This window comes from Cavia porcellus, unplaced genomic scaffold, assembly GCF_034190915.1.
Source record: "Cavia porcellus strain 051 isolate PalLab524CR breed Dunkin Hartley unplaced genomic scaffold, mCavPor4.1 scaffold_23, whole genome shotgun sequence".
Classification (NCBI taxonomy): Eukaryota; Metazoa; Chordata; class Mammalia; order Rodentia; family Caviidae; genus Cavia; species Cavia porcellus.
Genome location: NW_026947506.1, coordinates 18,961,001 through 18,981,297, shown reverse-complemented (window position 1 = coordinate 18,981,297; position 20,297 = coordinate 18,961,001). Strand labels below are relative to the sequence as shown.

The 20,297-nt window shown below is 41.2% G+C and overlaps 1 protein-coding gene across 4 annotated transcripts in view; it reads left to right on the top strand.

The window, feature by feature from the left end:
• Positions 1-6,768, top strand: part of Npsr1 (neuropeptide S receptor 1) — a 163,414-nt gene extending 156,646 nt beyond the window's left edge. For all 4 annotated transcript variants that reach the window (XM_063233860.1, XM_063233859.1, XM_063233858.1 and 1 more), the window contains 2 exons: positions 3,810-3,990; positions 4,809-6,768. In XM_063233860.1, the coding sequence (XP_063089930.1) occupies positions 3,810-3,990; positions 4,809-4,899 (272 nt within the window). In that variant the 3' untranslated portion in view covers positions 4,900-6,768. The remainder of the gene's footprint in view (positions 1-3,809; positions 3,991-4,808) is intronic.
• Positions 6,769-20,297: the final 13,529 nt, after the last annotated feature.

Sequence of the window (20,297 nt, the reverse complement as noted above, 5' to 3'; positions counted from 1 at the left end):
TTTGGTTTCTATGGCCCCCTCCCTTATGAATATAACTCTCCTTCAGGGCATGAATTGCATAATTTGGGGAAAATCAGATGAGGGCCAAAGTAGCGAAAGCTGGGGATCACCCTGCCATTCCAGTTGCCTCCTTGAAGACACTCTCTCTGCAGATCTGAGGTTCACGAACAGAGGAACAATAGGAGTGTGTCCCACTTGTCCTGGTCACTCCTAGTCCTTCTCTATGGCCCCTTTCCACCCTCCTCCTTCCTGTCTTCTGTCCCTTCCTCTTCCTTTCTCTCTGCTCTTAGCACCCACAAAAGTCACCTCATGTTGTTCCCAATGGAGATGTTCTCCTTGAAGATGAATGCATACATTGTTTTATTCCCTGACAATGACATCTTTGTCAGACATCCTTGACAATGACAAGTGCTCTTATATCATCTCTTCCAGTCTTACCTGGCTCTGTTTTTCTTCATTGTTCCTATTTCTACCTTTCTGTTATCTGTCTATCATCCATCTATCTTCTGCCACTTTGTCCTCCATATCTAGCTATCATCTATCTGGACATCATCAATCTATACATCATCTATCTTTTTATTATGATGCATACATTCCCTCCTATTATATATCTCCCTTGCTGGAGCAGTAAATCCATGAGAACAAGGCTTGCTTTTGTTTTACTTACATATTATCTTTGAGGCCTGAATGAGGGTCCCATAAACCAATGAATGAGGAGCTGCAAGAAGGGGAAGGACCTCTCCTTCCTTCTCTCTATTTAGCTGAAATGCCCTCTCTTTGCACCTCTGAAAGCTCTTAGAAACCCCAAGAAAATATTAGCTTCATGTCAAATTGTCAGAACACCCTGCCTCCCCTTTCCAAAACACAGGTGCAAAATGCCAAACAAACCACACACAGTGCGGCGTGACACAGCCTCAGAGTCCATGTGCAGATCATGGCACAGGCAGAGCAGAACAGAGCAGGTACGACTCACCAGAGCTCTGAGAAATGGTTCTCAGAGGCTGTGAGGCAGGTCAAAGACTCCCCTGCCTTCCCAGTCAGAACTGCAGATTCACACCCCCGGGTGTGGAGTGGAGAAGAGTGTGTGCTTACATGTGCATTCTTTCATAAGCGTGATCCATATCCCCAAGCCCCGTTATATCCTTCAGTCTGCAGCAGGGATGCCCACCAGGGATGCCACACATTCTCAGCAAGTGTGGCAAGACCAACATGACCCTTTCTAGGATAAATATCTTGCAACAGACTTTTACCATCTTCAAGTGATGAGTGTATGTGATACCTCCCTGCCATTTTAAAAAATAAATGTACTGTCCCAACAATAGTCTAAAAACCAGAAAGAAAATCATATATTATATAACAATACCAATTTTTGGTGTGCTACTCTATAGGGACTGCTGCACTAGAAAAATAATAAATTAATTGGAGTTTTACACCTAGACATAGTAACAGCTATAAACAGAAGCCAACACAGGTGCATTTTCATGGAGATATTAAAAATGTAAGCAGTCTCATTGTCGGCAACTTGATTTTCTAAGCAGGTAAGCGAAGCCTGGGAAAGCTCCAAACTAAACAAAGTAGTCTTTCTTCTGTTTACAAGGGAATTGCACTCCTGAAAAATTTAGTATTTCTGAAAGTAGCTGCATACATATGTAAAAGAGAGTTAGGTTTCTAGACTGGAGAAATTATAAACAGAGTTCTCTCATGCATGAATATCCAGCTGGGCATTGAATAATGCCTGGTATGTGGCTAAGCTTTTGCTGGCTGGGGTGGCAGAGCCTGAAGCATGCAGGAGAGCTAGCATCCCTGCAGTTACACACACACACACACACACACACACACACACACACACACACATACACATACACACACAGACACGACCACATGACCGCAGAAAACATTTTTATACTTGAAGCCCAAGACTACTCTTCTTTGCATAGTGATGAGGTTCATTACTCAGGATCCAGAATGACCTCCAGTCTTTCTGTCTGAATGACTTCCATCTTATAATACATTGCCACCATCTGGGGCCAAAATGTCATGAATTAATTCCTCATTCCAAAGTTCCCAGAAAGCTACAGCTCCTCTCAAACCATTATAGGGAAAGCTTGCCTCATGGCCACAAAAGTCAAATTTTTCCTACTTTGAGAAAAATTCTGTCAGTATGGGGTGGTAAGAGTGGTGAAGATGTATCAGAGAGCCAGGAAGAGAGAGAGAGACAGAGAGAGAGAGAGAGAGAGAGAGAGAGAGAGAGAGAGAGAGAGAGAGAGACAGAGACAGAGACAGACAGAGAGAGATACAGAGAGAGACAGAGAGAGAGAGACAGAGAGAGAGAGAGAGAGAGACAGAGACAGAGACAGAGACAGAGACAGAGACAGAGTTCAGCCCAAAAGCATGTGGCCTTGTATCAATCTATGCTCTCCAGGGAAACAGGAGAAGATAGATAAATAGATAGATAGATAGATAGATAGATAGATAGATAGATAGGTAGGTAGGTAGATAGATAGATAGATGACAATAGAAGGATTATGAACAGATAAATGGATGAATAGATAAAATATAAATAAATAGATAATTGAGGAATGCATAGATGAATAGGTAAACGATAGATGGGTAGCTGAATAGATAGATAATGGATGGATGAATTCATGCATAAACAGATGATAGATGATGGATGGGGTGGATGGATGGATGGGCACATAGGTTAGGTAGACTGACAGATGATAGATGAATGATGGATGGATGAATAGACTATATGGATGGATGGATAAATAGATGATTGATAATAAATGGGTGGATGGATGAATAGATAGATGAAGATGCAAGGATGGGTGATAGATAAACAAATAGATTCTGATTTATTATGAGAAATTGACTCTTCTTATTATGAAGGCCAAGAGATCTCAAGCTCTCCACTTCGCACACTGAAGACCCGGACAGATAATGTCCTAGTCCAGGTCAGAGTTAAAAGGCCTAAAAACAGAAGACTTGGTGCAGGTTCCAGTCTGACTCCAAGCATGAGGGCAGAGAACAGTAAAGGCCCAGCTGAAAGACAGGCGGAGAAAGTCAGTCTTCCCTACACAGGCCTCCAACAGATTGGATGATAAGATCAATCGCTTTTCTTAGTCTGCTGAATCAAACATTAATCTTATCCAGAAACAACTTTGTTTACCCAAATACCTGGGGCCCGGTCAAGTTGTATACGAAATTAATCTTCAGACTCTGAACTCCCACATCCGAGCCATTTCCTTTGAGGTGTAAGCGCCAAACAGAATCAAGGGATTCACATACATCAAGTAACCTGGGCAGGGATATTTGATGGGGATTTTCTGGAGAGGTTAACTAGACATGGAAAAGGGAAATTGAGACTATTGTGATTAAACAGGGCTGTGCTCCAAACATATTAGGATCAGCCATCACCGTGCTAGTCCCTAATACCAGGAGCAGAGTCTGGTCAGGGATTTTTGCTGAGTTTTCTGCAGCACTGTGTTGGTCGTGGGTTCCTGGTCTTTTGACACCCAGTCTCCAGCAGTAGAAATTGGATGTCTCCCTCGCCCCCCTCATTTATAGATCCAGAAGGTCTAGGAACACTAGTTGGCTTGGAAATGTCATCTTCAGAGTGTGTGCATAGACACGAGGATATGTCTCAGCAAACACAGCACCAATGCTAACACACAGCTGCTCTAGCAGTGTTGCCAGCCCTGATGTTTCTGTGACACAACAGGTACCAGGGAACACTCAGTTGAAATTCCATGGCTGGCCAAGCCCCTGGGCTGTGGTCTCTGTGGTGCTAATGGGTCTCTTCTCCCCAGCTTTCACCATCTGCTGGAGCCCATACTTCCTGTTTGACATTTTGGACAACTTTAACCTCCTTCCAGACACCAAGGAGCGCTTCTACGCTTCTGTGATCATTCAGAACCTACCAGCCCTGAACAGTGCCATCAACCCCCTCATCTACTGCATCTTCAACGGCGCCATCTGCTTCCCCTGCAGGTACAGAGTCCCTTCCCTGCATTAGACACTGTTTGTCACCGCACTCAGAGTCCGGTGAGTGTGCTCGTCACTCAAGCTGCCCAGCAGGACACGGCATCCCTATTTTACAGCTGAGACTATAGAGTGTCAGAAAGGTCCCACTCGTGTGACAAACTAGAACTCAGGGCTGGGCCACAGCCATTTCTCTCTCCCAAAAAACATCACATTCTGTAGCATCGTCTTAATCATGACACATGCAGAAGACCTTTATGGTACTCAAAGCTTCTACACATGAGCCGTTTCGATACACTTCTATCATAGTAACTCATGCTGGAGGACTTTTAACCACCTTCCAGATTAAATAAGTCATGAGGCTTGCAAGATTCAGTGACGTCATTGAGGAGACATGAATAACTAGGGGCAGAGCTGAAATTAAATCCCTCCCACTGCTCCTGCCCCTGTGATTCTTTCTTGCCCATGCAGTGGGGAGTAAGTGGAGAAACCCTCAGGAGACAGAATAGCAGAACAGTCTAAGGCTAAAGTTCCAATCCTGCCACTGCTTGATCAGGGCTGTATATGACCATGGGGAGTTTATTTCACTCTTTATGTAAATGAGGCTGATAGCAGGGTCCACATCTCTGCTAGTTAAGCCCCTGTTTTCTGTGCTCTGCTCCAGGAAGGAAGGTAGTAAGTGGTGGAGGAGGAAGGTTCTGTGGGAAATGTTACCAGCTGTCTGATGTTTAATAGGTTCCCCATAAGTGCTGCCAATCAACGTCTCTCCTTCCCTTTGCATCTGATCAAATTACTTCCCCTCACTGTCTCATTCTGGTTTTCTTCAGGGAACAAAAATCACAGGTATCCAGAATGACCTGCCGAGAGAGAAGCGAGAGGCATGAGCTGCAGTTTTTGTCCAAGCCAGAATTCATCTAGCCTGGGATGGGCTGAGGCAAACCTGGGTTAGCTTCCCAGGGACCCCACTAGGTCCTGCATGTGCATGGAGCACTGGCCATTGTGTCACCAGCATGGCAAGCATTGCCCAGCACACACTCACCAATCTTCATGCAGCCCAGGAAAACACCTGTCCTTTCGTCCCTGTTTCCAAGCCTCCTCCCACTGGTCAGCACCTGAGCCTAGAGGACTGAGCACACCAGCTCAGAGTCCTGGCTGAGGTGAGCCAAGGGAGTTGATAGGCAGAAGGGACAAAGAAAGCAGACTGTCTGTCTGTGAGTCTCTTAATTATAACAAAAGAAGAAAATAAAATATTCAGTCAAGATTGGACTTCTCCTTGCCAGCTTCAGATTGGAAATCAGACAGGTGCAGCTAAGACGATGTTTGTGCTCTGTGGTCCTTTTGCAAATGCATGTGTGGGCTGCAGCAAAGCTCCCAGTCTCATCGTGTCAACAGTGCTTTGTAAGAAGTGCACAGTTGTGGGCAAGGTCACAGTGCAGGGACCTTCCTCCAGTAGCTAAGCAACGTGGTAAAAAGTCACAGGCCCCACAGAGCCAGGATCAGGAACTCACACACCTTTGAGGCTCCCTGAAAGTTCCACCCTCTACAGCCCACGTCTGGGTCACTGAGCCCCAATCCTGTCCTCTTCTATGGATGCTTTGCCAGGCTCAGTGCATTTGTAAGCTTTTTATCATTTTTGCAGTGGTGATCTACCCAACACCTCCACCGGCAAGTGCTACAGGCTTACTTTGACAGATCTGGAGCTTGGTACTTACCAGCATAATCCACGTGAAATATGACTAAATGTTTTCTTGACAATTTTTCCCTTCAGATTTTTCCATAAGTGGAAATGGAATAATTTAATTTGATTATGTATACATCTCCACCCACTGCTCTAGGATACTTGTGAGCACCTTATTTTTAGCTTCACATACATCCTTGACATTAAAATCTCCTTGGCAAAAATCCTCCTTTCCAGAGTTTAAATCTCTCTCTTTTTTTTTTTTTTTTTTTTTGGCTGAGTGCTAGTGGAGTCATTAAAATGTTCAATGTATTTTAATAGCACGCCATTCCTCATCGCAGCATCAACCCAAAGACTGCAAGTTTAAGGTCATTGTGGCAACTTTTCCATAAATTCTCTATTCAATTCTATCTGACCTTAGGGAAAGTATCTCTTTAGGCAGAAGTCAGACTCCCCAGTCACCATCTTGCTGAAAATTAGCCTCTGCAGTTGACGTACCTGAATATTCTAGTTTTCCATATCTACAAAACAGTTGTGAGGATTGCTTTCCTCTCCATCTAATCAGCTAGGTTTGAGGAACCCTGGAAGCCCTTTGAGTAGCTCCGAAGTGCTTTTCAGCACTTCCCTTTAAATCAAAAGGTGCCACAGAAGGCCCACAAAATTGGAGTTAAAATTGCTGCCTGCACATAAGCTGATTAGCAGTGTGGAATCCTAGTGGGTGTCCTGGGCAGCAAACAGAACCCAGACCCTTTTGACAGGTGCGTTCCATCTCTGTCAAGTTCCCTTGTCAGAAGACAGCTCCTGTCATCATCCTTCAGGATGACACTTCTCTCAATTAAGGGGAGAGTGGGGAGGCAAGGGGCCCTATGCTCTTCACAAACTGTGGATGTGATTTTTTTAGCTCTTGTGATGTCTCTCTCCACCCTCAAAACACTGGAGACCAATAAAGTAATTGGACAATTGCTTCAGGATAAACTACCACTAACCTGAAATGCACTTTATGTTGGTGTGTGTTCTTGAAGCTTTATTTCTGTGTATTTATGAACTTGGGAGTGATGATTTAAACATTAGAACACTTGAAATCATTAAATGACCTTGCATGAAACGTTTCATAGATCTGAACATCGATTGTCTCATCTGTACGACGAATGGGGTCAAAATAAGAATGGGGCGGAAGAACTTGGGAGTTCTTATAGATAAAACCCCTGAGATTGAGAGGGAATTTCTGGGATTCTTTCCCCAGGAGGCCAGTGACCCAATTACTCAATGCTAAGTCCTTTGTCCTTTAACGATTTCACTTCCTGACCCATCATCTGAACCCAGTGAAATGTTATTTACCAACTAGGAAACAATGGGACTCGTGGATAAAATAAGAGGCTTAGCACTGCGATGTCACTATATGTAGCATCTCATGTCAGGTAGAACCAGGGAAGCCAGCAGGGTGGTATATAAAATAAAACCTCTGTTTCTTGTAATGGTTGATGCACTGTGGCAACCTGAGAAGTTTAGAAGCTTAACTAAGTAACTCAAAACAGGGGGCCAGAGTCCTCACTTTGTAACTATGGTGAGCCTGCCCAAGAGAAGGGCAGAGAGCTGAGGTGAGTGCTACACCCGCCCCAGGGCGGGCAGCCTGCATACAGTACCAGGGAGGAAAAGAGTCTTGCGCCTCACCTCCCTTTGTGGCTCTTCTTACTTTACTGTCTTCAACTGCTGTGAACTGTCGCCCCTCTGCCATGTGTCACCCACCTCGGGACCAGTAATTACAGAATGAAACCTCTACACACTGTGAGTCAAATCAACCTTTCCTTCTTTAGCTTTGGGAGTTGGATATTTTGTCTCAGCAATGAGAGAAGAGTAACAGACATTTCCCACCCCAAGATGTCAAAGAAGTCCATGGTTCTATTATTGCATGGCTTCAGAGACAGGTAAACATTAGGATAATGACAGTAGATGTGCTGAATATATTCAGCCACACTACGGAAAATAAATCTCTCCACTTTACTGAACTAAATTAAATATGAATGGTAAAAGATTCTCTGCTATCAGGGCATATGTGCAGCATAACTTAATTGAAGCTTAATTTCACCAAGCAACATCTTCCATTTTCCCCCAGAAAATGGTAATAACTTTTAAATGACTTTCATTTGGGATTAATCATGAGAACAAAGTGTCTCTGTCAAACCAGACCAACTTGAAGCTTCAACTTTCTTCCTGTCTCTTCTAGACAACTTTACACTTACACAGAAAGGACCTTGCCTTTTCCCTCTGCAGTAACAGAATTGACCAAGAAAGACCACATGCCTAGGTCTGCTGGGGACACAGAAAAACAAAAAAAAATTAGCAGGAAAGAAAGTGATGCTGCTCTTCTGGAATTGTCTCAGGCTTGCTACAGATCTTCTAGAAACTTTGTTTTGGCCTTTTAATCCTCATTTGAATACAGCTCTTCTTATGCACAGCCTGTTAGGATTTGCTACAGCTTTTCCACTGCATTTGAATGAAAGGACATGTCCCTTACTATTCAGTTGCCTGCCTCCTAGCATTACAAGAAACAGCACAATGAGGGGAAGTTGCCTTCCCATTTTGGGGGAAGCATGAGAGACTTATGCCTCATTGCTCTACAACTGCCTTTTAAGGACGCACTGGCTACATCAGCGCTAGCCCATTCCACCCTTATAGAGCACTAAAGTGGATGGGGTCTTGGATCACCTACAAGGATCTCAGGCTGCTCAGAGATTCCCACAAAGTTCCTTGAAAGTGTCTCAAAGTTCCTACCCACAACTGACTATAAACCTAGAAGTTATTAAATGTAGTTAAGCTTTTGCAGGGTGCTGATTATCTTCATGAAAGTAAAATATAGATTAAGATTAGGCATTGATACACCAAGAATCCATGTTATGACTTCAGGGGCCAGTCTCTGATAAACCATGGTTCTACTCTGTAGTTCCATGAAATCAACTTTATAGATTCCACACATGAGTGAGATAATGAAGCACTGTCTTCCTGTGCCTGGTTGATCTTGTTTAATATAATGTCCACTAGCTCATCCATGTCACTGCAAATAACAAGATTCCATCTGTCCTCACCACTGACTGTACCTTGCCATGATACACATGACAGATGGACATAGCAGTGATTCCACATTTCACATGTTATGGTTTGTGTCTATATGTCCCTCTAAAGGCTCATATGCTCACAGGATTTTTTCAGAAGTAGCTGAATCTAGATTGTGTGATTGATTCCTACACTGGGATTAAGGGTACTGGGATTAAGGATGGGTAATTGTGGGATCCGTCCACTGATTGGATTGGCGCAGCCCTAATCCTGATAGACTAGATACAATGTAAAGGACAGAAAGAGATTTGTCTCTATCTCTTGTTGCTTTGCTGCAGTCTGCCCACTATGAACAATTCTCTTCTGCCACACCACTCTGCATCCTGCCTTAGAACCAACCAATCATGGATTGAAACTTCTACAAACTGAGTTGAATAAATTTTCCCATCTTTAACTTTGGGTGTTGATGTTTTGTCTCAGCAATAAGAAAATTAACTAAGACATTGCTATTGTGAACATTCCTGGGATTGCAGGTTATACCCCAGAATGCTGTGCAATTATTATATATCCATCAAAACATTTCCAAAAAGCCACTCAAACAATCCAAAAAAAGACAAAAAGAGAGAGAAGCAGGAGAATAGAACACTTGAAAATACATAGAATAGTAGACTTTTATCCAAATAGCTCAGTAAGTATGACAAATGCAAAAAGATTAATTAATAATCTCAGATTGCCAAATCAAATTTGTTTTTAAAGAAACAACTAGCTATTGTTTACAAATGATATGCCTAAAATGTAAGCGTACAGAAAGTTTGAAAATAAAAGATGGACCAAACTAGTTCATAGAAACAGTTAATAAAAGAAAGCTGATAAGGTTATATCAATAAAAACTAAAGTTGAAGTATAAAGTGTCAGAGAGTTAAACTGGAACATTTCACTACTGTTTTCATTTAATAAGACAAAACAATTCTAAATTTCTATGCATTTGAAAACACAGTCTCAAAACATATGATTTTTTAAAATTGTCAGAAATGTAAAAAAAAAATGGAATAAATAGAAAAATCTATGACCACAGTAGAGAATTTGATCACACTTAATTCAGTAACTAAAACACACAAAATTAGGGATGGCTTGGATAATTTGACCATAGATAACACAGGAAGAGAGCTCATCCTACTACCCAGGAATAGATTTTTTTGAAGCATTCATGAAGCTTTAACAACAGTTTACCATATGTCTGCCCATAAAAGAAGCTTCAAATCTGTCGCAAGTTTAAATTTATACAGTCAGGCCTTTCTGATCACAATGCAATTATGCCACAACTCCAAAGCAGAAAGAACATTAAAAAATTCCCAGAGGTTTAGAAAGTAAGAAATACATTTTCAAATAACTTTCTCAACGAAGAAAGCACATGAATATTAATAATAGAAAATAATTTTACTGGAAGTTAATGAAAAGATTATAGTATCAAAATGTGTGTGTAACAGATAAAACAATACTGAAGGGAGAAGAAGAGAGATTAAAAATCAGTGAATGAATCATCTTTCTGAGGAAGTTAGAAAAATAAACACAAGGGAAGTAGAGGAAGAGAATAGTGAGAGTAAAATTAATGCAATAAAAAACGCACATAAAAGAAAGCTTCAGCAAAGATGTAATTTTGTTCTTAAGTAATTAAAATACTAATTTTTTATTGAGGCCAGCCAAAGGAAAAAAGAGGGCATAAATAAGCAGTATTTTTAAAAGACATCATTATAGATCCTGGAGTCAAAGTATGATAGACAGCTAAGCTGGGTAGAAATATCACAGGGATAAACCCGAGAGGGAGTCGGTGAGGAGTACGAGACCAAATTACAACTGGAGGTGCATCCAGCCAGAGGCACATCTGTGGAAGGCCAAGCCTCAAGATAAAGATGGAATGACCAGGCCCACATACCTCTGTGAGGGATAAGATAAGTAGTAACACCTGGTCCAGTGAAGTCTAGCTAGACATCAGTCAACCAGGTGGGTGAGCAGGACCTCCTGATCCACCCTTTCCTAAAAAGGTCCTGTTCTTTTCAGGTACACTTGCTACACGACCTGCTTCCCCATTGGATTAATATTACCTAAGCAGCTATAATTGTAATCTTATTGGTTAATCATAGTTTTTAACCATGTTGTGCTCACCTCGTGAGTTTGTACTCAGCTTGTGATTTTGTACTTTAAACTGTCCTTTGCGATTCAAAATCACTAGCAACCCACTTTCAGGTTTCCTCCTGGTGCTCAGGAGTGATCTCTCTCGATAAATTTTCCTACTCTTAACCTCCATTGTTCCTTAAAATTCACTCTGATTTGGGGGAATATGGGCTTGATATATCTGACATCTAGCAGGTGGAGAGTTATATTTTTCCCCTATATCAAATGAAGAGGTAAAAGGATATTATGATTAAGTATACATACATGGATAACTTACTATAATTAATACAAGAAAAGAAAACCTGCAAGTATAATAAATTCAAAAAGAAAGACTGTTCCTTCATTAGTGGATTCCACCCACACTCAGGACAAATTTCATGTATTCTTAAAAAAAAAAAAAAAAAAAAAAAAAACAGAAAAAGGACGTTTCCTAATATTATTTATAACAGTGTACAAATCTTAACACCAGATTCAATGAAGACATTACAAGAGAAGAGTCAACTTTGTCCTAAAAATAAATGTGAAAATTCCTAATAAAGTACTAGCAACCAAATCCAGAAAAATACCAGAAGACTAACGCTTTTAAACAATTGGATTCTTTCCAGCAGAGCAGTGTTGTCTGAATATTAGAAAACCACTCTCAATACTACATTAATAGATTATAAGATCAAACTAAATCACACAGTTAAAGAACAAACGAAAATTTTTTGATAAAATATGTGAATTTCAGATATGATTGAACATTTTTAAAATTCAAGGAAGGAAGTTTCTTAAGCTTCTAAATTTATTTAGAGAAAACATTGTGCTTAATGGTAAAATTTTGAAAATGTTCCCTTTGAAAGAATGAGTGAAGAAAGCCATCATTTTGTTTTTAATCCATACTGGACTGTCAGACACTATAGTGAAGCCAGAAAAGAAAATGAGATGAAAGCATACGGATTTATGTTAAATGATAGAAACCAACATTATAGATAGATAGTAGATAGATAGATAGATAAAGACAGACAGACAGACAAAGAACATTAATTACTAGAAGTATCAGGAGGTTTACTAAGATACAGGCTATAAAACCAACATCAGAAAATCAGTATACTTTCTACCCAGCAGCAACAAATAGAAATGAAATTATTTAAGTTCTTAATTACAATAGCTTTAAAAGATGAAGTTCCTGGGAATAAACTCAGGATGTAAATCTTTATGGAGAGAGCATAATACTATCAAGACATATTAAAAAAAAAACAAATGTAGAAATAATCATGATAATAATGTTTGAGACATTGAATTTCATCAAACTAATATAGTCCTCTGTAATTGACTCTTTAAAGACTCAGTAGTATACCAATCCAAGTCCCAAAGTAATTTTGTGGAACATGACAGAGTGACTCTAAAATATTTGTAGACATGAAAAGAGCCAAGAATATCCAAGATACTCCTCTGCAAAGAAAAATATGAACACTGCTAGCCTACATATCAGATTTTATCATGACACTGTGATACTGAAAGTTGTGATATGGGCTCTAAGTAGACAAATTAACAAATGGTGGAGAGAAATAATATCAAAAAATGGCTACATACATACAGGACAATCTGGTTTATTTCAGAGATATGCAGATACTGTAGAGATATGCAGCACGAGAAAAATCGGATATTTATACACAAAAGAGTTAATAGATCTAAAAACAAAAAGCAAAGCGCACTTGAAGAGGTAGTAGAATATCTATGAGATCTCAGCATGTGTGGGAGGGCTTTTAAAACACAAAACCACTACTCATAAAGAAAAACAGCAAAATTTTGCTTAGTTAAATTAGAAACTTTTGTCATCAGAAGACATCGCAAAAAGGGTGAAAAGTTATGCTAAACAATAAAAAATGATTAGTGTACATAATATATAAAAACTCATGCAAATCAATTGGAAAGTGATAGAAAGACAAAAGACAAAAGAAAGCCAAACTTGGACAAATTACTTTAGAAGAGAGGTTATAAAAATGGCAAAAAGCCTGTGGAGAAGTGTTTGATTTCATTAAACAGTTAGGGAAAAGTAAATGAAAGCAGAATGTGACAGGACTGTACCTACCAGATTAGCAAAAAGTTAAAATTCTGACAGTATCAGCAGTTGATGAGCAGGTGAAAAATCAGAAATTATCATCTTGTGCTTGAGAGGGGGGATTCTTACAATTCTGGAAACTTCCGTCTGTCACTAGTAAAATAAGGATTGCTTTGGACCTTGAAGTTCCACTCTGAGTACACACCCTGTAGAAGTATGTAGGGACACCATGATACATGTGACAGAACATTCATACCTGATGGCACTGGTTATCAAATCTGCAAATTGGAGGAAAGATGCTCATTCACAATTGAATGAATAAATAAACTATGGTAAATTCCATAGGATTGACATCTGCACAGCAACAACAAAATAAAGAAATCAGAGCTGCTTGCAACAATGGGATAACAATCTTTGAAATAATGCAAAGATGGAGAAAGATAACAAGAGATGCTACACAATTCCATGACTATAAACAAGAAACCAGACCAAATCACACTATTGTGTTGGAGGTGATAACATCTGAAACCAAAGCAAGGAATCGACTTGTTACAGAAGCACTGATTGGAGCCACTGAGTGGGAGAGGTAGAGGCCAGTGCTGGTAGGGGACGGGCAGGAGGGGAATGAGCAGGATCTCTTTCTTGCTTTGGGTGGCAGGTTTAAGGATGCTCACTTGATTCTGCAAGGAGTACAGAGAAGGGAACCAGACTGGAACAGAGGGGTGATCGATTAAGTCTCAATTACACACATTAAAATCACAGACAGCTGAAAGATCTTTTTCTGCATTCAGAGCCATCATCTATCATCAGCAACAGTGATAGCAGCAACATTGATGCCAACATTTTTCAAAGTCTGTGGAAACTTGGCTTGTCCACAGAGTCCTGTGAGTCAGCTCGGCAGAAATCAATATCCATCCTCTGGTCCCCTTGCCCACCGAGGCGGCCTGGCAGACTCCAGCATTTGCTCCTGGCCTGCCACTTCCATGCCCATCCGTAGCATCTGGCGTCCTGTCTACACAGAGCGGTCCTGCTGAGAGCACATGCTAGGGAAGTGGGGGATACTGGAGACAGTACTGCCCTGGCCCCAGAGAACCAAGCACCCAAGTGGGTACCCTGTGTACGGATTGGGCAGCTGGGAGAAACATGGCAAGGCCAATAGCACACCCTGCAGTCTCCATAGCAACCTGACAGGCTAAAGGGGGATGATCAAAGGTTTCTGACACTGGCTGCCTCATGAATCACCAAAGGCGTTGGAAAAAAAAAATACAAATATGTGGATCCCCAACTGCAGAGATTCTGATTCACTGGATTTGGGGGAGACCATGGAAGTCTGTATTTATAGTAGTTTACCCAGGTGATTGCCATGCAGGTAGGTTAGTTGGGGCTCTTAATGAGCTTGTCTTCAGGGTCCATCAATCAAAACTCCCCGAGTCCATCCATCCTGTTTCCTTAGATCCACTCTGACCTCCTGAGGATGAATGTGTTCTCCAAAGCTTCATTAGTTTTTGCAACTGTCCAGATGACCCTTAGTAAACTCAGGACATCTCTAACTCTTTTTTTTCCAGGTTAAGTAATTTTTTTCATGAAGATAGACCTTAATCTGAAGCAGTTGTTATGTATATAGAAACTCAAGAGAGAGCCAAGTGAAGACACAGGGCCATGTGCTTATGTGATGCCTTGAAACAGGGAGATACCACTGCAGCAGGGTTTTGAGGGCTGAGGCATGACATGCCAGTGTGATTCAAGATCGACACCCTCTAGACCAGACATTCTTAACTTTTGGCTTCAAAACGACTGAAGAAAATCACTGTTTGTTTGCATAGATTACATTCATTGAGATTTATTGCATTAAAATGAAAACCCAGAAAATACTTATGAATTATTTACAAATAATAACAAACTTAAGTATTAATATAATCTATCCCACATGAAAACTAACCACATTTTCTAAAAAAACAGTGAGAAGACTGACATTGTTTTAACTGTTTTCAAGTTTAAGTTTGGCTTAATAGAAGACAGCTGGATTTATATAGCTTCTGCATTCAAGCTGTTCCAATGTTATTGGGATGAAAATATACAAAGAAAACCAGGGCTCACACAAATATGCAGTTAGGGCAAAAAGCAATTTTATAACCAACTTCTGTACTTTATAGGTTATGGTATAGCTCGCCGTGTAACACCTGGAAAATTCCACTGTGCATATGAAAGAATGGAAATGAAAAGAGAAGTAATATCTCAGGCTAAGAAATAGTTCTGTCTTTTCAGGCACCTTGAAAGGCTCTCAGAGACTGTGCCCTCACCTGGATTCTGGACCACACTCTGCAGGTACTTAGAAGAAAATAGCACCTGCGGTCCCACGGGCCAGGTGAGGTCGGGAGAAGGACCAGCCACGGCCCAAGTCTGCTCCACAACCCTTCCCAGGCTGAGGCTTTGCTCAGACAGCAGATGTCCTCTGCCTCTGCAGGGCACCAGATGCTCAGGACCAGGACCAGTGAATCCACGGCGCTGCACAGCTCTGCTTGTGGCAACCGCAAAGCAGCGCTCCTCCTTCCCGTCCCTGCAGTCTGTGGGTGTCTCCTCCCTCTCAGATCTCATCACCTCCACTGCCTCATCCTTTCCTCCACTCAAGCCACTCGCCTCCCAGCTGACATGTCCTGCAAACACACCCAAGCAGAGCTCTCCCCACTGAGAGGACACTGCCCCCAGAGGTGACTTGTCCAACTGCTTTGTTCCCACATAGCCTTTTACAAAGTGAGGCCCACCCAGATCACATTGTTAGTACCAAGACAGCCAGCTTAGGAACCATGATTCCCCAGAAGGCTTTTGGGATTTTTTTTTTTTTTTTTTTTTTTTTTTTTTTTTGTGAGGGAGAGGGTGGATAGGTTTTTTGTTTTTGTTTTTTTGTTTTGTTTTTATTTTTTTTTTTTCACTAGCACAAATCACCTTTTAACATACTATGATTTATTTACTGACCATGGGTATTGCTTATTGTCTGTATCAACTTTGAGATAGAATCTTTCTTTTTTCTGATTGCTGTCATATCCCCAAGGCCAGACAGTGTACAGGTGAGTAGCTGCTGGTAATATTAGTGTCTTGGGTGCACAGGTGAGATTTGCACACAGAGTAGGAGGGGAAAGCATCACACACCCCCAGAAGGCGAGGATGGAGCTGAGCATGCTTGTGACCTTCCACAGTGGGACCCAGATCAAGCCATTCCTCTTCCTCTAAGTGGCTGAAGGGCACTGAGAAACTGGGGATGCAGTGGGCCACAATGAAAGCAGATCATGGACCACCACTGACATCCCCAGATGTTTGTCATCCATTCTTAAATCTTGGTCAGCCAGGATTTAAGGGATGCTTCTCAGTGGAGAGGGTCTCCAACTTCCAAAACCACCAACCCCCTCAGCCACGAAGAAGGATAATCTGCAGAGTTTCATAGGGAAATGGCTGTGACTTGAGACCAAGCTCATGAGTACAATAAATCAGACTCACATCCTGTTGTCTCACTAGTGTGGAGAAACTGAATGAATAAATAATATCCAAAATGTACAATAGATAATGGGAATAGGGAAGAAACTGTCCAAAAGAAAAGAAGAACTCATTATGGTAGCCACTGTTGATTTCCTGTTGTCTTGTTTTGAAACCCCGTGTTGCTTGTATTGTTTTGTTCTGATCTGCTTTGTTCTGTTCTGTTTTGTTTCATTCTCTTTAAAATAAAAAAAATAAAAAAAATTAAAAGAGAAAGGAGAGATGTAAATGTATAGGATTACACATGCCTGATCTTCTCCTAAAGAGTTTACAAGAATTGATTTTATTGTGTGTGATGGTATCAGTAGCTACTTAGAGGAAAACAAGACACTACGGTAGCCATTGCTGATTTCCTATCACCTTGTTTTCAAGTCCAAAAATACTTTTATTCTTTATTTTGATTGGTTTTAGTCTGTTATCTATTATTTGATTTCAATATGTGCATAGGTGTGGACAGCTATTTTGAAGACAACAAGAGACATTATGGAAATCGTTGTTGATTTTCCTATTGTTTGGTTTTGAAGGCCCATAATACTTTCCTTTTTTGGTTTTGATCATTTTATACTATTCTCTTTTGTTTGAATTCATTGTGCATGAACATATGGACAACTATTTTAAAGAAAACAAGAAATATTTTGGTAGCCACTATTGATTTCCTGTTGTCTTGTTTTGAAATCCTATGTTGCTTATATTGTTTTGTTTTGATCTGATTTGTTTTGTCTTGAACTGTTTTTTTAATTCTCTTTAAAATAAAGAAAGTAAAAACTGTGATGAGAGAATGAGGAAAAGAAAGAAGGGAAAAGAAAAAACTATATCATCTATATCTATATCTAAGCACACACATACACACAAGATAGTTCAGACAGTTATACTGCTAGTATCATTGAAAAGAAAGGTTTGTACTAAGATCGTTTGGACAATATTTCATGCCTCTATCTTGTGTGCTGAACAACTATTATGATTATAACAATATGCAATGTATTCATCATTTTTACTCTCCTGCTACTGTTTTGAAACTCTATATTATTATTATTTTTTACTTTTTCTCTTTAATATAAAAAAATACCACCAACCCAGCCCCCGCTCCGTGAGGCCCAGAGCCAGCTGCTGCTCTCTGTGCTCTCTTTCCACGCAGACTTAACTTCCACGCTGCCCTCCTCTTGCTTCTTCAGCCCTTCACTGCCACAACCAACTCCCTGCCTTGCGCCTTCTCCATCTGAAATGCCTGGTGTGGTTTCTCTTTGCCCAACCTCATGCCACAGCTCATGTGGGACAGAGGAGCTTTGTATGAGAGGAAAAATTAGGGTTTGGGCCCTAAGAAGGCATATGGCTCAGAAAAATTGACGTTTAAATCTATCACAAGGTTGCAAATCTATTCCCCACTCCATTTCCCTCTCTAATTATGTGCTTACTCATTCATTACAGCCAGGGAGACCAGGTATCTCAGCGCACCCAAAGCAGTCCAGGTTGGTCCTGTTGTTCCAGCACAATTATTAAAGCATTCCCCTTCCTTTTCAAAACTGTGCTAGTCTGGGTGATAAGTTACATGCTCCTCTAAATATAGATTAAATGTTCCACATGAAATTCAATGACAACCTTAAGATACTCCAGCAATACAATGCCAGTTATGAGAGGTCCCAAGTTTGGTCATCCCTTTCTTATCATGAATTTTCTGGGGGGAAAAATCCTTAAAGTTCAGTGATTAAATTCGGTCATTAAGTTAAAGTACAAAGACATTAAAGTCCAAAATCATATTCTCTTTCCCTTGTGACTTAAAGTTCAAAGAATATTAAACTATAAAATTCATTAGGACTTCTGTATTTTATGTTCCAATTTCTACACCATGCACTAAATGTTAGAATTGACAGGTCTAAAATAGGCTTTTGCGTCCTCATGAGAGTTTTGAAGAACTCGGGGAGGAAAGTCAAACAATGCCTTCATTACTGAAACTGCAACCTGTCCTTGCAAGTCGCAAAAGTGATGAACCTTGATCTGGCTTAGCATCTCTACCCACTGATATCCACATTCTCCCTCCTCTGGGCACATCTGTACTGCATGCTTGTCCACCTCTTTTATAATTAGTTATAAGTCATGTGACTTACATAATCACTCAGATCACAGTATTGAGTTTTGGCAAATGAGATGTGATAAAAATTCTTGTACTTATGCACAATCCTAAGAACAGTCCATAAATACTTCCTGCAAGCATTTCTTTCACATTTTCAAACTGAGTAGAGAAGACTCTGTCGCCTTAGAAGGGAGCACAGCCACAAGATGGAAGAATGCTGGGTCTCCAATGTACTGTGTGGCCCCAAGCCTGTCTCTCTACCATCATTCCATTGTACGGTTGTATGAATGAGAAACATTTAATTTTCTTAGGCCAGTAAATTTATGGAAGTTGTAGGTTACAGTGAGTCTTAGTCTGTTTCCTGTTATTGTGGCAAAATACCAGAGACTGGCTGTTTTATAAAGAAAAGAGGTTTACTTAGCTCTTAGTTCTAGAGTTCTAGTACTGGCTTCTGGTGATGGCATCACTTGGTGGAAAAGGGTAAGACAAAGATGTCGCATGGCAAAAAGTAAAGCAAGAGAGTGAGATGGAATTTGCTTTATAATAACCTAGTACAATGGAACCAACCCAGTCCCATAGAGTGTGAACTCACTACTGAGACAAAACCATTAATCATTCTTAAGGACGGCATCACCTCTTTTAATGATCGCACAATCTCAGTTCTATGACATGGGAACTGAACTCTCAGCACACAAACCAGTGATGAACCAAGTATATCCCAAGTGCAACGTAGCACAGCACAGTGTCAGGAGGATTAGCCCTACCTGACACATGGACTAGCCCAGGGAGCAGGGGACAGGCTGGGGTGACACACAAGCAGGTGAAGCCACCTACTCCTGAGGATGCCCACACAGAGAAAAGGGTAGATCTGCACTGATCAGATTTTATCTTCTGCATTCACCATGATCAGATCAACACCCAGGAATGAGGCGACATCTTTCCAGAGGCAAAAATAACCGCCTTCCACATGGAAGGAGATGCCTCCCTACCGCACATGTTTACTTGTGGCCCTCTTCATCTCTGGGAACGGATCCCCTGGAGCCCATCTACATTATGCATCTCTTGCCAGCATGCATCCTCCTGGCTCGCTTAGCAGTGCAAAACAGCAGGAGCAGCCTGCTTCTCTCCTCTCAGCAGTCCTGGGGAGGCCAGAAGCCTGGTCTTCTCTGGTCAAGGTTGGGTGATGGTAAAAAGGGAAACAGCCCTTCCTCACCCCTCTCTCCACTCACTCTGCATCCGGAGCCCACTCAGTCTCTTCTTAGCAGACATAACAGGAAAACCTCAGTGCATTCTTTTTGAAAAACTGTAGCATTTCATTACAAACAATCAAGCTCTTCCTATGGACAGTTTGGAGTTATAGTAGAGGGAAAGTCATCTCTATCAAAACCCACGCCAATCGAGAATTCCTCCAGACCACATGAGGAAACAATGAAAGTTTCTTCAAGGACATAGTTTAGTTAGTGAAAAATCAGTTTTATCTTGTGCCAGGAAAGAAAGAACTAAACTAGGTCCTCAGTGTCCCCTTTCATCTGAGAGGTACACAGGTTCCTCCGCTGTGGGATGAGACCTGCCCAAGCAAAGATGAAGACATCTTTAAGAACAAGAGCCACAGGTGTGGGTGCTGTAGCAACCCTGACTGGTCCTCAGGACCAGGGAGGTTCCCCAAGAAACAGAGCAGGTGTCTGACAGGGCTCTGAGGGCAGACACTTTGTGGCCCAGACCCCAAATGGAGAGGGGCTGCAGACAGGGCGTATCCCCAATCCACACCCAGGGAG